The sequence below is a fragment of the Atractosteus spatula genome, chromosome 11 (genome assembly GCF_055471065.1).
Source record: "Atractosteus spatula isolate fAtrSpa1 chromosome 11, fAtrSpa1.hap1, whole genome shotgun sequence".
Taxonomy (NCBI): Eukaryota; Metazoa; Chordata; class Actinopteri; order Semionotiformes; family Lepisosteidae; genus Atractosteus; species Atractosteus spatula.
Genome location: NC_142716.1, coordinates 27915327 through 27936889, shown reverse-complemented (window position 1 = coordinate 27936889; position 21563 = coordinate 27915327). Strand labels below are relative to the sequence as shown.

Here is a 21563-nt window from a genome sequence, read left to right as displayed (position 1 = left end):
TGCCACTACACTTCACAGGAAAAAAAGCTACTTTCTGATAATAGATGAATGGATTGATAATTGCAGTCGTTGGGTGTTTCTTCTTTTGTGTTAGCCATCAACCCATGTTTAAACCTATACATTTTAGTTGTTCTGGAAAGAAGCACATTTGCATTTGAGCAACGTTTTTTCTTGCTTTTCAGCAAACATTAGCTTCAAAATATCAAGCGGCATTTGCTAAACCTGAGCGCAATTAACACTGCTCTGCATCTGCAACAGATAGATACAGAAAGAGTCAGCGTAACTGAATTGCAACAACAGGGTCAAACATTCCCCCTCTTACAGTTTAAACATGTCTCTGCACCTAACAAACCAGGACACAGCCCCCCTGAAAGCGTGGTAGATAACAGGGTTTTGTGAGCAAATAAGTCCTCCACTTTTCCACTGCTGGCAGTCCTCTCTGTTTAGATCTCCAGTGCAGATCCACTGGTCTCCATCCTCCTGGGATACACACCACTTGGCATGATCAAAGTGAGAGCAGAACTCCACAGGTCCCGGCAGTTTAATTCTTTTGATATTTAAAACGTGTTCAGGAAGGGAGCAGTTTGAAGGCAGTTCATGCTCTTTTCGTTGCCAGGTTTCCGTCAACAGAGTAGTCTTTAAAACTTGAGCAGCCCAGCCAGTGTAGATGTCTGTAAAAGACAACCCTCAAGTATGTCAACAAAGTAGAAATATAAGGCATTTAACAGCATCTACAATGGCTCTCCAGACAGGGCTCTTTCTTGGTTTAAAGAAAAAGGAAACACTCTGTGAAAAGTAAAAAAAAAAGCTCTTACCGGTCTGGAATTTAATTTTACTGCCATTTTCACATTGTATAATGAAACATTTCCCCTTACTAAACGGTTTTCAGTGCTTTGTTTTCCAATTGAGTTCTTTCAGAACTTTTTATGTTTTAATAACAATCACAACAGAACAACATAAAAGAGCTACTGGTAGTGATTGGAAAGCCCTTGTAGCAAGACAGTTTTAGAAGCGCAACATGTGTTTCTGCCCTACAGATGTGAACTACAAATGTGCAGTTTGTATGTTCTCCCCGTGTTTGCAGGGGTTTCCTCTGGGTGCTCCAGTTTTTGGTCCCACAGTCCAAAAACAACAGACTAGTTGGGTTAATTGGCTTTTGGGAAAATGGACTCTTGGGTAAGCGCTGTGTGTTTTTGTCTCTGTATGCACTGTGATGTCCTGGCATCCTGTCCAGTGTGTATCCTGCCTTTTCCCCTTTGCTTGCTGGGATAGGTTCTGGCTCCCCAGTGACTTTATAGTGGATAAAGTGGTTAGAAGACTGATGGATGATTCACTGTAGGTGGAGTGGATTTTTCATCTCAAAACTATGCGAACTCTGTTAAATGATTATTTTGGACCTAGGTCTTGTTTTCTTGGGATGTTTTCTGCTTCTAGCAATATTACACACTTTACAGTTTATTGCTGGTGATATACTATCGAATATGATGTTTTATGTTATTGCAAGATTATGAAAACAGACACATATACTGTATGGTTTAAATATTTTTCCATTCTGATATTATTATTGCATCCAATCTGAAATTGATTTTTAACTAAGCTTAGTTAAAAATGATCAAACTAAGATTGTTTTTGCCAAATCTGAAAAGTTTGTTTCAGTTTATGTATTATATTGGTGGCTAATATACCATTATATAAACTCATTGTACCATGTAATGGATAGCTTTGAATAAAGTCAAGACCAAATTGTTTTCCCTTTTCGCTGTCTGCATTTTATTTTTAATGTTTGTCTGGGATGAAGAAATGTAATTTGTCTCATTCTTCTTTTGTCATTTTCATGTTTGGCTCTTAACAATGTGCGGCCTTTTGCAAACCTGTACATGCAACCACTGGCCAAAATATAAGCAAAGCCCGTCATCATGCTGTAAAGAGTAAAAACTATGACCAGGAAGTTGCATGTACAGTATCTCACTGGTTCTGAAATATCTGTAGCATCTTGCAGTCGCATTGCTTTACAGGATTTGCCATCTTTACAATAACAATTGCAGCAGAGGTTGTGATGACAGTAAGGTGTGCAGGACTGAGCTATGTTTTTAATAGGAGCAAAATCTGGGCAATTTTCTGGCCTGTGAAAGGTGATGGAAGTCTCTGTCATGCTTCTCAAGACAGCCAAGCCACACTTTTAATGTGAGAGCACAGGAATTCAAAGGGAATTTAGCTAGCTTGTTTTTAGGACTTAAAAGTGCATTTACTTGGGTTGCCTCCACACTTCCATAAAGAAGAGAATACGTGCTAAAAATGAATATGCATTTGGCAGTGGCCTGGCAACAGACGACTGCAAGGACAGAAGACTGTAATACATCGCTAAGACAACACATTAAATCTGAATAAGTTCAAAGGGGCCACTTGTCCACACTGGTGAATTGCAAATCACTGGAACGTAAGCATAACTACCATGGAGTATTTCAACATCTTTAAATGTGAATGTATTTCTGGACGTTTCGAGAGTCGGAGTCGACTGTTTTTATCCGACTCTTCTCCTCAGTGCAGAATGAAAATCAGTGCTGTCCAGGAAGGTTTCTGAACTTTAACCAGCTCCAGAATCAATGGGAAACCTACGTGACCAAACAAATGCTCAATTCCAGGAAAAAGATTCCAAATGCATATCCTGGTACAGAACCTTTGATAAGGACAGCTGATATGTCAGATTGTAGTTGGTGTTTCATCACAGATCTTTTTGTACAGTCTGCGTGGTTTTAAAAGAAAACCACTCTCACCATCCACAAAGAAGCGAGACTTGGCAAGGCTGAGGAAGGTTTCTCCCTGAGCTGACAGCAGTTTCCCCATCCTCCTTCCCTGCACCCAGGGCTTTACAGAGCCCTCACAAATGCAGCTCATTCTGGGCAGTTCGTGGCGAAAGACTTCAGGCAAGGAGCAGTTGTACACGTGGGGGTTATAATACAACAGCTGCTCGGCTGAGGAAAAAGAAAGGAAAACAACTTTATTGTTGCTAAATCGCATCCTCTCACTTGCAATGCAAACACCTTATGTTGTTACAACAGTAACCATTATACCCGGGCCGGAACACCCACAGCCCACAGAGGTGCTGGAGGGCTTCGGTTTTATTTTTTCATACCTTCATGTCACTGAACTGTGAGGAAAAATAAACTGTTCATTTTTGTATGATTAAAATCAATAAATACAAAACTGAGGAAGGTAACACTACAAAGCGTCTTCTGTGGAATAAGGAGGCAAAGAAGCTAGAAGGGGAAATTGTGTTCTCCATTGAGAAGAGAGACATTAAGTTTTCTGATGCAGAAGCAGTTAATTTGGATTTCCCCAGCTTCTTAACACTGCCTGCTATATCTGAAGACCCGCCACACTCAATAATTCCATTGTAGTGCTGGGCTACAGCACAAGTCTGCAGTCCTATGAAGCAAGGACTACACATTCAATTTACCCCACACATTTCATTCTATGGCTCGGCTCACGGTTAAAAAACAAAAACAAAAATCCGGCCCAACAAATATTGAATCTGGTAAATGGCCTCGCATTGTCGTCTCTTTCAATTTGAACTGAGCAATACAAATAAAAATAAAATGGTATTTTGCTATTAGCATAATGCTAGCTTCCCTATGTTGTGCACCTATCTGAGGGAATTGTGTAGATTTGTAAGTGATACAGAGCGCGGTCCGGCCGTTCAGTTTCCCCGAGGACGGCCAGCTGTACCCCCTTTCTGGGAATGGAGGGAAGTGGGGGACACTGTGACTGAGCCAGAAACCCTGAGTCTGGTCAAAGTGTAGGACTCCTGTGTGGACACACAAAGAGATATTACAACACACCGAGATAACAGATCACATTCTATTCATTCATACTTAAAATGAACAGCAGTTATCGATTTATGAAGAGTCAGTAGATGATGGATTGCAAGTTATTACTGTTAACACAGTACTTTGAAAAGGTCAATAATAATAATAATAATAATAATTCCTTACACTTTTATAGTGCTTTTCTGGACACTCCACTCAAAGCTCTTTCCAGGTATTGGGGACTCTCGTCCACCACCACCAATGTGAAGCCAAAGTGTACACAGAACACTCACCACACACCAGCTATTTAGTGGGGAGGAGAGCAGAGTAATGAAGCCAATTCAAAGATGGGGATTCTTAGGAGGCCATGACTGGTAAGGGCCAATGGGAAGTTTGGCCAGGATGCTGGGGTAACACCTATACTCTTTTCGAGAAACGCCCTGGGATTTTCAATGACCACAGAGAGTCAGGACCTCGGTTTTATGTCTCATCCGAAGGACAGTGCCTTTTTAAAGTATAGTGTCCCCGTCACTATACTGGGGCATTAGGACTCACATAGACTGCAGGGTGAGCACCCCCTGCTGGCCCCACTTACACCTCTTCCAGCAGCAACCTTAGCTTTCGCAGGAGGTCTCCCATCCAGGTACTGACCAGGCTCACAGCTGCTGAGCTTTAGTGGGCTGCCAGTTGTGAGGTACATTGTGTTTAATTTAGTAGTGGTAATGATAAAGATGATACTGATGTTTGTATCCCTGGAAGCCATGGGCACAAGGAAGGTGACACCCTGGACAAGAAGCCCACTTAATCGCAGGGCAGATACAGACACTGAAGCGCACACTAGAGCTAATCTTTTCTCAGAAGCCAATCAGCCAACCAGTATAGTTTTGGACCGGGGGAGGAAACTGGAGCACCCAGAGGTAACCCTGGGAGAAAAGACAATTTCTTCACAGATGGCATCCTGAGTCCAAAATCAAGCCCAGGGCCCCAGTGCTGTAAGGTAGCAATGCTAACCACTGTACTACTGTGCTGCCTGGTTAGTAGTAGTACTAGTAGTAGTGGCAATTTTATACCCACCCAAATTAGAATTGGCGATTTTATCTGTACATTTCTTCTCACGCCCATGACCTTTGACCCCAGGTTTGTCCAACCTCTCTTACACAGTCATACACCTATTGACCCTACACAGTGATGTACAGGACTTTTCCAGCCCATCAAAGAACGTGTATTCCCAGTGCTGAGCCACTTATACTCCACTACTTTCGAAATTCTAATTGCCATAACATGGTCTTTTATAATTAATAATTATAAGTCTTTAGCAGACATTAAATCTAATAAACAATAAATCCGTGTTAATTTTATACTGATTTTATTATAGAATTTTTATTATAGTTTAATATAGAAAAATTGATGATGTTTTTGAAAGAATATTCGTAATATAGTGATACAAATGCATCACTTTCTATGCCATGCTGTGCTGTTCTATGAAATGCTAAGATACACTTCTAAACAAAAATAACTAGTATCTAATTATCAGGGTCCTTACTAGTGTTATCTCGCTAACTTGCTAAAATATCCTGTAGAATTCTTTAAAACATCTTTCTCACAATGATTTCATTATCCTAAAAAAAACAACAATATCTCTTTATCAAAAGAGGGGCAAGATGAAAGTGATCAGGTAACTTTTTTAAGTTATTTAAAAGTGAGATGATTTGATGAGTTTTACCAAGAATACTTTATAAACAGTTCTTCTGATTGCTTTCTTACTACATAAATAGAAGCATATTACCAGGAATATATAGATACAGGCTTGCAAACACTTATATGTGCAAGTAGTTCAGGTGGATAGCTGCGTCAGCATGTGTAGTCTTCAAAGGAGCAAGTAATAGGTTTATTCCATGCTGAAAAGAGAAGAGAGAAACACGTTTCGGCTGTGAAGCCTTCTTCAGGTGTGCTAAAGAAGAAGGCACACCTGCACACCTGAAGAAGGCTTCACAGCTGAAACGTTGTGTTTTCTCTCTTCTCTTTTCATCATGGAATAAACCTATTACTTGTCACTTATATGTGCATGTGTGTTTATTTGCTTGGACCTCATGATACTTCTGTAATGGAAGGACAGTGTTAACCTTAGAAACAAAGGCACAATCCTTATAAAAGAACTCTGAAAGCAATCAAATCCAGTTAAAAGATGTTATTGTTATTCTGCTATTATACAGTGTATTGTAATTATGTGTTTCAAGAAAATTAGTTTGAAGGCTTACCAAACCACACGACAAGGTTATGATCTAGTGTTGCTTACTGTAGTAAACTATGATAAGAACAGTAGATTAACTAGGGAAGCATCTGGGAACTTATTTTAACTTGATTTATCATGTTAAATGCAGGATTAGAGCACAAAATATTCTCATGGATTTGCCTTCACAAAAGTCAAACTATTCAATACCATTCAACATTCCTCATTCACACCCGATCATAACTATCATAACTTTCTGTAAGTAAGGATTCCATTGTACCAGTACATGTACATGCAATAAGGTTCAAGTTCTATGTCAATATGCAAGAACAGATAAACTATTATCAAGGAAACAAGGCTTGATTAATACAGTGTAATACATTTAATACTGGTGTTAATTGAAGTCGCATACGTGCAGCTTTCAAGGGTGCCAGCCTGTAGAGGCAGCACCTGTATGGAGACTTTTCGGCAGCAGCGGGAGCAGTACGACGCATTACAGGGGAGGATTGGGAGGTTAGAGACACTCGTGAAGATGCAGAAGCCGGAGACAGTGTGTACCGGCAGTCAAACGCTTGAGCAGCTGTCTCCCGGTGAGTGGCTCCCCCCACTGCGCAGGTTGCAATGCCTGGCGGAAGCTCTGCCCCCCCCAGAGCACACACCGCCTCAGGACACTCCATCCCGGCTTCTCTGCTCACTACCGCCCAGGACCTGGCTGACGCTGTCCCCGCCGTCTGTCTCCCCTCAGGAAGCACCGTTTACACAGCGGAATTCACAGACGCCAGTGGAACGAACAATTCTCCCAGATATCCAACTGTTGCCCATCACTCAAGAGAAGGAGGGGGGGTTGTACTTGCAGTGCATCGGTATAGATGGGAAAGCCAGAGCCGACCGCTACACCGCCCTCGTGTTTGGGGTGCTTATCATTCTCAGTGCATAACAAGGAAGATTAATAAACATAATCTCATGGTTAAATAGTCAAGTCTAGCCATGTGTGAGTCTAGTCTCACAGAGCTTCAACAGCAGATGACAACTTGTGAGTTTGATTAAGAATGAATAAAAGCATTTCATTAATAACGCGTTTGCGTTTGTCTGGGTGCTGACAAAGTAAAACACAATTACTTTTTGACAATGAAGAACTGTGTGTATGTCTCTCTCTCTGCTGGCGTTTGTAATCGTTTTTATTTTTAAATACATTTTAGCAAAGTAATGTACCATAAAAGTATTGTGAGACATATTTGGGTTAACATGTTCAGTGTTCAGTGTGTGGTAATTTGTTTGGTGCGAGTGAAGTCTTATTTAATCTCTGACCCGGGGAAAAGTGTGGTGTGGACGGCTGAGGAGAGAATGCAGGCTCGCGCTGTGTCCGTTATTCTTTTTTTCTTTTTCTGGTTTGGTCGGATAGTTTTTGTTTTTGATTTATCAATAAAGTTTGATAATCGGCCAGTGAAAGCTCTGTTGTCCTTCACATGAATGCCTGAAACATTGTACCGAACCCAGGATTTTACAGTATTTTTTCTTTAAAATACCAATAACAGCAACATACAGTTTACATAATATGTTGATGTTCCAAAATTAATATTGTTTATGACCTTTATGACCTTCATTATGCTCTTCGTTAATGTCTAAGCCGGAACACATCATTATATCTCATTTTGTATTTCTTTTTAAAAAAAAAATCGTTTGCCCAGCCTAACAGTATTGTTGTTATTGTTTTTATCCTGTAAAGCGCTTTGAGGAGCCACCTTTAAAAGCGCTATATACAATAAAGTTCATTATTATTACTATTGTTAATTTGCTGGACAGAGAGGTGAACATTATTACGCAGAAGACAAAGATAGTGATTTACGTTGCATTGTGCATTGTGCTGCTGTAATACAGTTTTAAATAATTAAAAGTCTAAACAGTATCAGCTTTATTTATGGGTTGTAATTTAAAAAAAGTCAAAAACCGCACTCAAAATGCAATTTATAGCTTTCTGGCAAGAGGAGACACCCAAATTAATAATGTAACATGCCACTGTTTGTGCATGAATAAGGTTATACTGCTATTTCCTTAGATACTGTACGCGATTCCATGGGGTTTTTCCTATTACTTGATTCTTATGGATGAAAAAAAGAAGAAAAAACACATTCCATAAGAATCAGCGCTTTTATATAGCGCCTTTAAAGGTGGCTTCTCAAAACGCTTTACAGGATAAAAACAACAATAACAACAACAACAATATTGTATTTCATTGCACTTTGACAGATCGTCCTTAAATCAATTGTTGATTTAGTTTGACAGTAACCCTAACACTAACCCTATTTTATTTTTTCAAAGAAATGTTTGTTAAAAAAAGAGTCATGGCTCCAGCTGGATTTAAACACCCAACGTGTGATGTGTGAGTCGGGAACCTAACCCACAGCGCCACTGGCAAGGCCACATGAGAAGTGTTGAAAAAGCCCTACAGAAACATTATCAACAGACATCGTACAGCGTTCTTACACATTTTTGTGTTGCGGTACATGAATATAATTATATCGTTATTAATTTCTTTAGATACGCGATTCCATATTATATTCCCTTTTAATCAAATTCTAAAAGTATGCTTGTTAACTGCGGTATCACGTTAGTTAAGGACTTCGATGCTTAAAATGTTTAGGGAGAAATGGAATACCGGTGTGTATTTTTTCTTTAAAGTACAGAGACCAGCCATATACTGTATGTTTATGTTCCAAAATTAATATCGTTTATGGCCTTCACACGCGTTACAGTATGCTCCTATTCTTTTTATGCTCAGCTACTAAGATTTCCCTTCAGTGGTAAAATTCCATATAAATATTCAATACTTAAACGGGCACAGTAAAGACATTTAAATCTTTCTACGACCGACCAATGCACCACGAGTGCCCCTGTCGGTCAACCAATCACGTACCGCGGTATTTTGCGTCATCTCGCGTCACGATGCGCGATGACGTAGCCAATTACCCCCGGTATGTGCCTGTGCCGCGCACTTTGAATGGCTGCATCTGTAAATCCAGGGTACAGTGTCTATGATTTTTTTTTGTCATAAAGAAATTACTATTGGATTTTAAAGTGTTTTTTTCCTTTCAATAGTTCGTTTTGAAACGATTCACCAGAATGTATTCTTGAGGAGAGTAATGTTTGTGAGATGCTTGCCTTGCCTCGCTTCTTTTAGTCAACTGTTGACTCTTTGTCAACTGCTGCAGTTCAGTTCTACAGAGCTCTGCTGGTTTAAAATGCAGAAAATGAGCTCTAATCGCATAAGATTATTCCAGTTTTTCCACAATACTCATGTCAAACATGGGCGACCCCTAAAAACAAGAGCTATTTTCGCTTTGTAGGCCACTACATCACCTAGAAATGATCAAGGCTGCTTGACCCTTCTTCTCTTGCCACAGGTTCTGTTCATCTCCCAGAAGCACCAGTGCACCCACAGACTGGCAACAGACACTAGTATTGTTTAAGTGCCCTTTTTATTTTCTAGTGATCACAACAGTTAACACTGTCTGTCCAACACCCAGGACACATTGTACAGTGTCACAGTTCTAGAGCAGTATACAGTATGTAATACTCTTTTATGTGTTTTTGGAATCATACAGGTTTATTCTGTATAAGCTGCCAGTCCACGATGAAGGAAGAGGTCTGCGATACCTCTACATGGATGACCATACCAATGGCTGGGTATATGGGAAGAAATTGGTAAATGACTCCAAGAGTGCAGTGGGGCAGACTTTGCAGCCTTTTTTGTCCTACATTCATAAAAAGGTAAGAAACCTTTATTTATAATCTGTGTCATCTCCCAGAAAGTGAGGTCAGGATATACATTGTCTTTTCGATGTGTTTATTTTCACAGGTTTCTCTTATAATTCAAAAGCCTTTTGTGCAATACAAATACAAACTTTGTATTGATATTTTTTATATTCCTTCCTAAAAGACTGTGGACTTTGGGTATCTTCTATACAACGATCAACCTCCAAAGTCATTTAAACCTGCTCCTTCATCTTTTGGACACAGCAAAGGTAAGTAACATTTTATAATGTACAAGACAGAAGGAAACAGAAAATGGGGGGGGGGGGGAAAAAACATCATAGACAGCACAACAAACAATATAATTGTATCCGTAATACTTGCTGGGTTTGCTTGCTTATTGCTATGATTAAAGCCAAGTGCAATGTTTGCTACATATGCAGGATGTGAATTGTTCATTTTATATATATCTAAAATAAAATATTTTAAAATTTACACTATTTCAGGGTAGAACATTTACATGTGTGATTCTGCAGATTTTGTCCAAATCATTGATTCAGTAGAAAACATTTATTTTATGATTTACTCAATATGGTCAAGACATGATGGCACGTCCGAAGTATATACTGTACTGTTTCTGAAGAATACCAACACCAGCTTTCTGTGTTTTCTGGTTTTAAAACTTGAATCATAAAGCTTTAAAGTATATATTTCCATCTTGTTTTTGTTCATTATTTTTTTTCCCATTTACATTTCTTTTACTGAGGCATCACATAAGCTAAGAACAAATCTGTTGCCATCAGAGCTTTTTCTCCTGGTGAAAATCACTGAGTTTAAAAACACTTCTGTAAGTCAATATAATACTGATGTTTATAATAAAAGATTCATCTGCTGGGTAAAACAAAACTAAAGATGCTTGTTTTGGGCTCTAGGTTTCTATTGAATTGAATTTACAGTAGCCCATTTCTAAATGAATACAGTAAATTAAATTGTTGAGATTAAGAAATAAATCTACATACTTCATGGCCAATTGTCAGTTCAAGAGAACTGAAAATAATTAATAGGATTAAGAATAGTCCTATTTTGGACTATGGTTTTCAATTCTCTTAATCTGACTTTTGGCCATGAAGTATGTTCAGTTAAATTCGGTTGGACAAAAAAGCCAAAAGTCAGATTAAGAGAATTGAAATTAGCCCAAAATAGAAGTTTTTTTGTTTAGTTTGATCAATTATACAGTTCTTGTTTGATTCTTGAACTGAATTGATTAATTGAATTCGTCAGCTGGAAGCAGGCTTGATAATGGACTCTGTTCAAAAAGAGCAGACTTGTCCTTTAAAAAGATTGAAACTGAAAAAACAGACGGATCAAAAACGATCAAATTTTGAGATTTGAATGTATCTTGTGTGACCTTTTTCAGGGATTGTGATGTTAGACAGACAGACAGGAGTGTGGCTGGTTCACAGCACCCCAGAGCTTCCAGATGTGAAAAATCATTCTACATCATTCTGGCCCTCCAGTGGGCATGAAAATTCACAGACCTTCTTCTGCGGGACTTACACATACAGCACCTTCAAGGACATAGGTAGGCGTTCACATGAACATACAGCTTTAGTATGTACATGGCATTGACATCGCAGCTGTCTATCACTTTCTGAAAGCCTTTGGTACAATTTTTCCAGATTTTAAGATTCAAGTATTGGCAGTTTTTGTTCTGGTTTGGTGCACCTGTTCTTTTCCTATTTTAAATTTACCTGTGGGGCAAAAACCAGTCTATTCTGTTATTATCTGTTGGTGGTTCAATTTCATATGCACGCTTAATATAACCCTGAGAATAGGTGGACACTAATAGACTTACACCTCATTGTGTATACAGATGAAAATAAATACCGAAATAGCCTTAGACTTTCTAATTAAATCTAAATGATGTGTATGGTGGCTGCTGAAAATGTATGTCAACATTTCAGAACTTGGAGGATAGTTTAACAAATGAAAATAAATAAAGGAAACTCTCCAAACTAATGGAAAAAGAAAGGGGGCATTTGACCTGGATGTATGAAAATGCCATGCTTACTCTTGGTTATTTTTCATTCTTGTCTCTACAGCTGTGCAACTCCAGTATATCCATGTATACTCTTTTGACTATCACATCCCCCAAACCTTCCACAGAGACCTTCAGTGTGTGGCTCAGAGAACATGCTATCCCAGGAAAGAGCCTTGGTTTATGCAGCTGCCCCTGACATCTTTAGCAGGGGAAACTTTCACCAGCTTTGCAAAATACTCTAGATTTAACGACGGTGAGCACCACTTCTTCCCTCTCGAATCTCAATTCCTTTTCATGAAGTTTCTGATAAATGCAAGTTGATCTGAAATTTCCCTTATGCAAATGGCACTACCACCCATACCAATGCCAGATATTGGTTTTAAGATTAAACAAAACGTATTTTTCTGTTCTACAACTTACTTCAGACATCCCCCTTCATTCGCATTTCTTTTCAAAAGCTGCTCAAACAATGTGTGAGATGGGGGGAAACAACATTGCGAAGGCACAAAACCTGTCAGTGTTCAGAAAAAGAAAGCCAAGGCAGAGCTAGAGTCTGCAAAAAAAATCAGTTAAGTCTATGGATCACGTTTTTTTCCCAACTGATCGCTTCTTTAGAAACTATTCTCCAATTCAAAATACAGAAACAGTAGTGAACAACACAGTTGCCATGATCCATAAACAATCTCTGTGCTTCATTATTGCAGTTTGTTCCTGGAGAAGTGAAAATGTCACATCAGCTATTTTTCTCATTTTAGATATTTGGAATCAATAGTTAATTTTTTGCATGCCTCTACATTTTAAAATCACAAATGAATTATCACAGTTCCAGACCAGTACCAGCTTGGAAGAGATGACGAAATGTACTTATTCCTTCAAAATATGTGCTATAACAGCCCCACAGTGATGCTAAGTGTCGGAGTTGGCATAAGTTGTACCAATGATGTTTCTTTCACTGACAACACTACAAGAGCACTGGTGCCCAGCTGGTCATAGAGGTTGCAGTTATCGGACGCGTCTGAGATCGCTTGGATATCCCAAAGTGCCCAGCCCTGTTGGTGTTGGTATTCTGTGAATTATGTATCACTGCTGAAACTCGGACAACAATGTCTGATTTACTCTGAACAAGCACTTATTGAGCCTCTCAGAATCTGAATTTATTTAATTTTTACAAAGTCTAACTCTATTGTATGTTGGCCGTTTCTAGCCAGCAAGACCCACTTTCTCACAAAGATTTTGTTGGAACAATATCCAGTTTATTTTTAGTCAAAGCCTTTCCCAATTGAAGATGTATTTTTATAAAAAAGCAGACTTCGTTTTGGTGAAACTTTCTCAATCTGCCACCTGGAAACTGAACTTTCCTACATGTTTCTGCGGTTACACTTTAGATTTAAGGTTTCATAGCATCGCTTTCTTTCAACAGAGATTTTATGGGATGTTAGTAAAGCATTCATTTATATTCAGTAGTAATTTAGGTTTAGGATTTGTGTCTGAGGTAGTTTGTAGGTGCTTTATTAACATTCTGTAAAGCCCAATTCTTGAGGAAATTGATTAATAGAATATTTCAATCTTTTATTCATACAACAATCTAAAACAAATGTTTTTTTCTTGGTATGTTGATTTAAACATAAGAAAGGATAAAAATATAACTTGTGTAGCTTCTTTAGATACCATTTAATACCTAAGAACACGAGAGGTTACATTTGGCCCATTTAGCTAATTTCTTAGTAGTTCATTCAAGGATCTCATCCTGCTGTTTCTTGAAAGGAACCAGGACTTAAATAACACGTGCAGTTTGTTCCATTAAACTCAACTAGTTTTGAAAAGAAATTGATTAATTGATCCAAGGATCTCATTCTGCTGTTACTTTAAAGGTTATTGGAAACGGTTGTCATATTTTATTTAAATACATTTAAAATAAAGGTTATGTAGAAAAGTAACAATCCAGTAAGTTTCAAACACCGCCCTTCAAAAGCAATATGTCACACTTCACACTTGAACTACTGTATATTGGTGGTGTTGATTTAAAAAAGAACGTTCTGGGTAGCAGCCAGTACAGTACAGCATTCAGAGAGGGGGGGGAGAAATACACATTCACTTGTTCTCGGTTCCAGTTTGACGTTTTGGTAGCAAGTGCACTTCCTGTTTTTGGTTGGGTAGAAAGTGTGCCTGGGACAGATTCTAACATGGAACCTGTGACTCTGTTCCGTTTCAGATCTCTACTCGGGTTTGCTGGTTAACTATTTAGGAGACGACTTCTTTGCCAAAAGTTGGGGGAAGCTTCATCGGCCTCTGCCGTCGAATTGCTCCGTGGCGCACAAGGTGTACAACGTGACGACGATGCAGCTGCCAGAGGCCAGGCCTTTCGGCATCATGGTGGACCACTCCGTGGTGTGTGACGAAGGGCGGGGGTCCGCACTGGACCTGCATCGCGGACACGAACCGAGAGATCAGTCAAACGAGAAGAGGAGGCGGGGCTGTGTGCACAAGCAGGCCTGGAGTGTGGAAGGCCTTCCTCACAGTAGTTGACACATTTGAGGACTGCCAGTAACACGTGGCTGGCAGAAATAGACGAACAAGAAAGGGCTGCTTTTCAAACGATACTGCATAGTTTTTCCAAGTCAAAGCAAATGGTGGTAAGTAATATGTAAGAAAACTCTGCAGTAGCTCAAGTAGGTAGTGCGTCAACACGCGTAGGCTGCAAAAGAGAAGAAAAGAAACAGGAACTGACACCTGAAGAAGACTCTACAGCTGAAATATTGTTTCTTTTCTTCTCTTTTCAGCATGGAATAAACCTTTACATGTTCCTAAACTATTCAGTACTGACCTTAATAGCAAAAGTAAAATGTATTTAGAAAGGATATGTATCATGAGGAAGTCATGCATCTAAAAAAACATTTTTTGAATGAAGTACTGAATATATCGGGGGGGAATATACGTGTGTATTAGCTTTCAACACTACACTTTTCTCAAAATATTGCAAATGCAAGTGATCTCCAGTGTCTTTTAAACATAATCAATAAGTTTGTTTTCACAGCAGTATTGTAATATATTAATAGTGTAATGCTGACAACACTTTACACAGAAACCACACAATGGATGAGTAATATATATATTTTTACTAGCTAAATCAATAACACCACAGACTACGTATTGCAAAACACAAGACAACCTATGCTTTTCAGAACAGGTGGATAAGGTTAAATAAAAACAATCACCACATCTTCATATACAGTACAGTTACTACATTATTGATCAACTTGAAGCATTGGATTATATGACTGTTTACTCTGTGGAGCTGTCCACTTCGACTGGCTTTGTAATAGGCCTGTACAGTTTAAAAGAGAGAGTTTATGTTCACATTTTTATAAAGAATAAGGTTACAGTGCCGTGCTGGTGTTTCGATCTGGTAAGAATATCTTAAGTCTATTAAACCTTCCAGCATTCCTTAATGATTTACTGATTTTTAAGTCAATGGCCATACGCCTAGCTGAAGTTAAAAAATATCTGAGGAACTTAAACCATTATCAAGCTGGCACTTGCAAAAGCAGGCATGTCTCTAATGTTGGGTAGGATTGAGTCTCCCCTTGCAGTCTTGATTGTCTGACCTGCTCAATGCCTATGACCTCACAGTGATGTCACTCACAGTCGTGTTCTTCTCCAGTGGGTGATCTCTCTTTTATAAGCTCAAAGCATGTCAAGTGGGGAAAGACTCTCTCTCATGAGTATGTCAGAGGAGTGTGTGCACATTTCCTCATCCTGTTTCAGTTGTGTTATTTTAACCTTTGCTAATCCGATAGGTAAATATTAACCCACATATAAGCCGTGCCCAGGAATGTAGACAGTGGAAACTGAAAAATGAACTTCACATGGCACAATTTACCATTCTTACCACTTAAAAAAAAGCTCTTAGTTTTTAAATAAATAAAGGAAAATGTAAAGGTGCTTTTTTTTCTGCACAAAACTGTCTTTCATAATGTAATATTATGCTATGGATTAAAAACAAAAGATTCTTTAAAAAATCCCAAGTATAAGTTGTTATAATTAGATGCCATTGTATGCTATATTCGTTTATAGTAGTGCAGGTGGGTAGCTGCGTCAGCATGCGTAGTCTGTAAAGGAACAATAGGTTTATTCCATGCTGAAAAGAGAAGAGAGAAAAGGTTTCGGCTGTGAAGCCTTCTTCAGGTGTGTCTCCACACACCTTAAGAAGGCTTCACAGCCAAAACGTCATATTAATTTATAGCCGTATCTTTAATTTGTAAAAAGCAGTTTTTGAGCAAAAAAAGATGTATTTCTAATATCACACTTAAAGAGGGAGTAGAAACTCCATTGAAACAGATGCCCACAGCCACAATTTAACGGCAGCTGATTGTCAGAGCCACCTGAGAAGTGACAGAGAAAAGCCTAATTTCACAGGGAAATGGTTGTTCTCTTTGAAAGGTTCAATTGAATATATGGAATTAATATTCTGTTTGAATGTATCTCATGAATGCTGTTAAATGATAGTACCTATACAGTACTAACTACATGCTTCAAGACTACCATTGAGCAAATTAAATTCTAGAGGCTAAATACTGTATGCAGTACAGTGGGAAATATTGAATTGTTTTGGGAAGTAAAAGACAAATTATATTTACAGTGACTACTGTTCAGGGGATAAAGTGAGTTCCTGAAGTGATTATCCAGAAATAACTCATTTATATACCATAAAAATACAGTGTTGCCAAAGCAGGACAGTTTAGTCCAAAAACCTACTGTTCCCTCTAGTGGAAATATAATGTTTGTACCGCTTTCCTTGTGCCACAAGAATATTTGCCAGTATCAAATGATCATAATGTATCTCTTCCAGGCTAAAATAAGCAACAGTAAACTCTGGTATTTAACTGGAATATAGTAGCATAAAAAAGTGGGGCAGTGGTGCTGTCTCAGAGCACTGGGGCCATGAGTTCATCCTCAGACCTGGGGTTTGTATGTTCTACATGTGTTTGCTTGGGTTGTCTTCAGGTAATTGGCTTTTGTGAAAATTGTCCCTGGTGTGAGTGTGCGCTGTGATGGACAGGTGTCCAGTTCAGGGTAAATCATGCCTCTGGCTCCCCTGCAACCCTGTATTGGATAATGCAGTTAGAAAATGGATGGATTAAAACCTTCATTACCTTTATAGAATTCTTTTCTTTTAACATTATTTTACTACTGGAAACCACTGTAATTTTAAATCATATCCATTCAGCTATCAACTATTTTACCACAATATTACAGTACATTTTACCTTTTGTATATCCTTCTGAAACAGTGCTGCTGTGCATTCCATTGCAAAAAACGCTACATACATTCTGCTACCAGAAAGTCTCATTAAAACACTAAAGAAAACATACTCATTAAGTGCAATTTGAGACTTTACATCTCATTTAATATGGAGACCGTAGACTGACACTGACTCAATACATACAGTGAAAGTGGTTCAAGCTTTTAGAGACAACCTGTAAAATCTCACGGTCAGTCTCTGAGTTTGCAGATTGATTAAGACGCACAGTCTTTGGGGTGGGAATTCTTTCTTATTGGCTTATTTGCTGACAAGGGAGAGTTGACACATTCAAGAACACCATCCACAATTCAGAGGCAAGGTTATTAGATCTGCAGCAGGTGATTAAGAGACTCTTCTCCGGCTCCTCTTTTCATTGTACAGGGAGATGGCTGGGAGCAGCACTCTGATAATGGACACTGCCACCCACGCCACTATATTCTCCGCCATGTCATTCAGTTCTTCCGTTGTTATCTGTTTTAAAGCAACAGCATAAATGTAGGTTAACCACGGAGGACTAACATTGTCTTTTATTGCTTTTAACAGAGTGTCAGCTGAGCATTAGACAGGATTCATCCATTCTCCCAGCAAACAGTGATAGGCTGATTTCTTTTTAAGGTCTTATTTTGTTTCGACTTCTCCTTGGAATATGTCATATTCTATTCTCATTTTTTCAACAGCCTACAGCCTATTCTGGACTTTTCTTTCATTTGCTTTCCCTTCTTACCTCTCCCTCCTATTCCTTCTCTCTCCCAAAACCAAACCATTGTGCATTTTAATACACTGTATTACAATTAAAACACAAGATGAAAGGTTCTTATAAAATAGCTACAAATTATTTGTTTCTGGTACTAAATCTGTTTTGAAAATCATATGGCTTGGGGCACATTGCATTCTCTTCTTCTGACAAGATACCAAGGGTTTTGAGTCCCAGCTGGGTTTCTTCACAAGTCTTTTTCATAGGAACCCAATTCGAACAGATTACATACAGTAATTTCTCATTTTCTCGGGCAGTGCAATAGATGCTGTTAATGGAATACAAGTACATTTTAAAAGACAACCTTAGATAATGTGACAATCAGTGCACTTTTCAGTCCTTCAGATATCCCTTGTGGTGCCTCCGGGGGAAAGTTTATGTAAATGAGAGAAGTACTCACACCACACTTTTCTTTCCTGAGTTTCGTGGCGTTTCTTCCTCCAATTATCTTCCAAATCCAGTCCGTAATCCGCTCTATTAATCCTGTTCCGATCCGAGTTACAAAAATCCATAATAAAGCCAATCCGCGATGTATCCTTATCCACTATCCGCAATCCAAGAACCATAAACCTTTTCTCCTTTCAGTAGTCCGTTATTCCTTAGTCCGATCTTTAACATAAACCTCTTTCCTCTCTCTTCCTCCAAACCGCATTCACCTTATCGGCTTCCGCCTTGTCCACTGCCTCCGGGGCACTTATATTTCAGTTCCTGATGCGGCTCAGCTGTGTCTCATTGTTTCTCAGGGTAGACCCTTTCCATATACGGGTCAGCTGATTCTTTTTGGCAGCCATTTTGCTTAGGTCCATATCTAGTATTTTAAGTAGGTCATTCCGAAAATACCTGTTATGAATGACCCTTCCCCAGGTCATCTTACACCCTTTACTTGGCTGGCCTGTAATGTGGGTGTTATATTCTATGATTTTCTCCTTGTTTTATTTATTACCTTGTCCAGTAGGTGGCAGAATTAGCACAGTAAGGAACTAGGCTTAAGGAGCAATATTTGTTTAATCAAGCTGACATCTTCCTCTAAAATATGTTTTTTTTTCCGTAGTGGTATGAAAAACACAACCTGAAAATATAGTAATGAAAATGAAAAGTCAAAGCTTGTGCAACCAGGTGATGAGCAGCTGGGCCCGGGAATCGGGAACAGCGCCTCGTGCAGGCTGGTAGACCCTCGCTACCAGCCTGCTGTACGCCTGACTTGTACGTATCTCTGGAAACTCTCCCATGGTTCTTTCTAATTTTTTAGGTAAGATCTGAAGTAATAAGGCTTTTTTAAAAGGCCTGTAAGTTTATGTTTACTGATGTCATAGTTTCGGTTTAAGGTTTACACGTTTATATGTTTTAAGAGTATCAAAAGTGTATTCGGGCTCTGCGGGTTATCAGAGACGAAATTGAACTTCGTTAGCTAACTGTGTGAAGTCGCTAGATGAAAACTGTCTGTGTGTTGTGAGTTAAGTTCTTAGTGAGTTGAGTTGTTATGTTGTCGCGTTTAAATGGTGTTATAGTAAACGTCTTAAACAGGGGAAAACAACATGTATGAGGGTAGGAGTCAGACTCTCGCTACCAGCCTGCTGTAAACCTGACTTGTACATATCTCTGAAAACCTTCCCATGTTTTTTTCTATTTTTGTAGAAAATAAACTTTAAAAAAGGAAACCGTGTGTGAGTTCCTATTGCGTGCATCGGTGAGTGCACACGATCAACGGTAAAGCTGCCAGAACTGAGAGGGCCCCGCTAGAGGTCACCACAGCCAGGCAGAATAGGGACTGTGACGTAAACTTGAGCAGTGCGTTATGGGAGTTGTAGTTCATAAAGCCAACGCTATGTCCGTGAGCAACTATAGCCAGTTCTAAAACCCGGCTCCCCTTAAGTGAGGATTACACTTGCATTCCAGGCTTTTCTATAGAAGCCCGTTTCCGCCAGGGAGTAAAAAAATCGCGCTATGGTATCTCAGAATTCCGACTTAGCAACTCAGAATTGCGACTTAGCAACTCAGAATTGCGACTTAGTATATCAGAAAGTACCTCAGTTGGCAGGACCTTGGTTTGAGCCAATGCAGTGAGGCACAAACTAGGGTGGGAGCAGCGAGGGCACAAGCCCTAGAACCCGAATCCGTTACAATAACAAAAGGACAGACAATGAAATATGGGCTATTTCGAAGTCGCAAATGTGAGATATAAAGTCGGAATTCTGAGTTACTAAGTCGCAATTCTGAGATACTAAGTCGCAATTCTGAGATACTAAGTCGGAATTCTGAGTTACTAAGTCGCAATTCTGAGATACTAAGTCGGAATTCTGAGATACTAAGTCGCAATTCTGAGATACTAAGTCGCAATTCTGAGTTGCTAAGTTGCAATTCTGAGATACTAAATCGGAATTCTGAGATACCATAGCGCGTTTTTTTTTTCTCCCTGGCGGAAACGGGCTTCCATACTTTTCAACTATCTTTTCCTTTTCCAACATTTCCTAAAATATTGATTTTTTCTTGTACGTTTGATTGAAACAGTTCTTACATAAAAATAACACAATTTTTAAAAATCATTTAGAATAATATTTTAATAAACACGAAGGTGCATTCATCATTTAGCATAATGCAGAAAGTTATCTTTTTAGAAACAAAATTGGTGAACGTGTTTGGGGGTCATTTAATTTGATTCCAGACGTGTGCACCTTATGTAGGGGGTTTGCGTCTTCTCCCTGCTTTCACATTATCTTCCTTTGGGTGATTCACTCCATCTTCCATCTTCAACACATGCTTGTTTGGTTCACTGGAATGTCTACATCGCCCTGTGTGTTTGTGTATGTACCCTACAAGGGGACAAATATACTACTAATGCTGAGTTACACCTCTGGGATTCTGGGATAGACTCCTGGTCAGCAAACCCTTAAACAGGAATAAGTAGCCTTCTGATAAAGGGTGGATAAAAGACAATTAATCAAATAGATCTTAATTTCACGACCTGTTGTTCACCAGACTACAGAATAAACACAAGCAGGACTAACAGTTCCCAACAGACAGTCAAGTAATGAGAGAGACTACTGGAAATGAATCAGATGCCAGTTCTTCAAAGACAAAATATTATAGAAATGGAGTTCTCGTATCCTGCAGGTGATCAGACCAGCAATGTGATTGTCAGTAAGACTAGGCTAAAAACAAGCATGTGCTCATTTCATACATTCAGGGTATTAAAATAATAATAATAATAATAATTGCTTACACTTATATAGCGCTTTTCTGGACACTCCATTCAAAGCGCTTTACAGGTAATGGGGACTCCCCTCCACCACCACCAATGTGCAGCCACACCTGGATGATGCGACGGCAGCCATAGTGCGCCAGAACACTCACCACACATCAGCTATTAGTGGGGAGGAGAGCAGAGTAATGAAGCCAATTCATAGATGGGGATTACTAGGAGGCCATGACTGGTAAAGGCCAATGGGAAATCCTATACCCCTACTCTTTTCAAGAAACGCCCTGGGATTTTTAATGACCACAGAGAGTCAGGACCTCGGTTTTATGTCTCATCCGAAGGACGGCGCCTGTTTACAGTATAGTGTCCCCGTCACTATACTGGGGCATTAGGGCCCACATGGACCGCAGGGTGAGCGCCCCCTGCTGGCCCCACTAACACCTCTTCCAGCAGCAACCTTAGTTTTTGCCAGGAGGTCTCACAA

General features: G+C 39.3%; 3 protein-coding genes and 1 long non-coding RNA gene across 4 annotated transcripts; 2 read left to right on the top strand and 2 right to left on the bottom strand.

The window, feature by feature from the left end:
• Positions 1-318: 318 nt before the first annotated feature.
• On the bottom strand, positions 319-4569 carry LOC148823790 (deoxyribonuclease-2-beta-like). The gene is made up of 4 exons (XM_088928146.1): positions 4545-4569; positions 3644-3805; positions 2775-2972; positions 319-671 (listed from the first exon to the last, which is right to left on the bottom strand). The coding sequence occupies exons 1-4, from the start codon at positions 4567-4569 to the stop codon at positions 319-321; spliced, it is 738 nt and encodes a 245-aa protein (XP_088784272.1).
• Positions 4568-6973, top strand: LOC148823789 (uncharacterized). The gene is made up of 2 exons (XM_088928145.1): positions 4568-4723; positions 6455-6973. Exons 1-2 carry the CDS (start codon positions 4568-4570, stop codon positions 6971-6973), a joined length of 675 nt encoding a protein of 224 aa, XP_088784271.1.
• A 2013-nt stretch (positions 6974-8986) lies between these two features.
• On the top strand, positions 8987-14353 carry LOC148823788 (deoxyribonuclease-2-alpha-like). Its single transcript, XM_088928144.1, has 5 exons — positions 8987-8991; positions 9639-9804; positions 9974-10058; positions 11204-11368; positions 14040-14353. The coding sequence occupies exons 1-5, from the start codon at positions 8987-8989 to the stop codon at positions 14351-14353; spliced, it is 735 nt and encodes a 244-aa protein (XP_088784270.1).
• A 577-nt stretch (positions 14354-14930) lies between these two features.
• Positions 14931-18563, bottom strand: LOC148823787 (uncharacterized). Its single transcript, XR_016093743.1, has 2 exons — positions 18284-18563; positions 14931-17600 (listed from the first exon to the last, which is right to left on the bottom strand). It is a non-coding gene; the product is annotated as an uncharacterized LOC148823787 (long non-coding RNA).
• Between the last annotated feature and the right edge of the window lie 3000 nt (positions 18564-21563).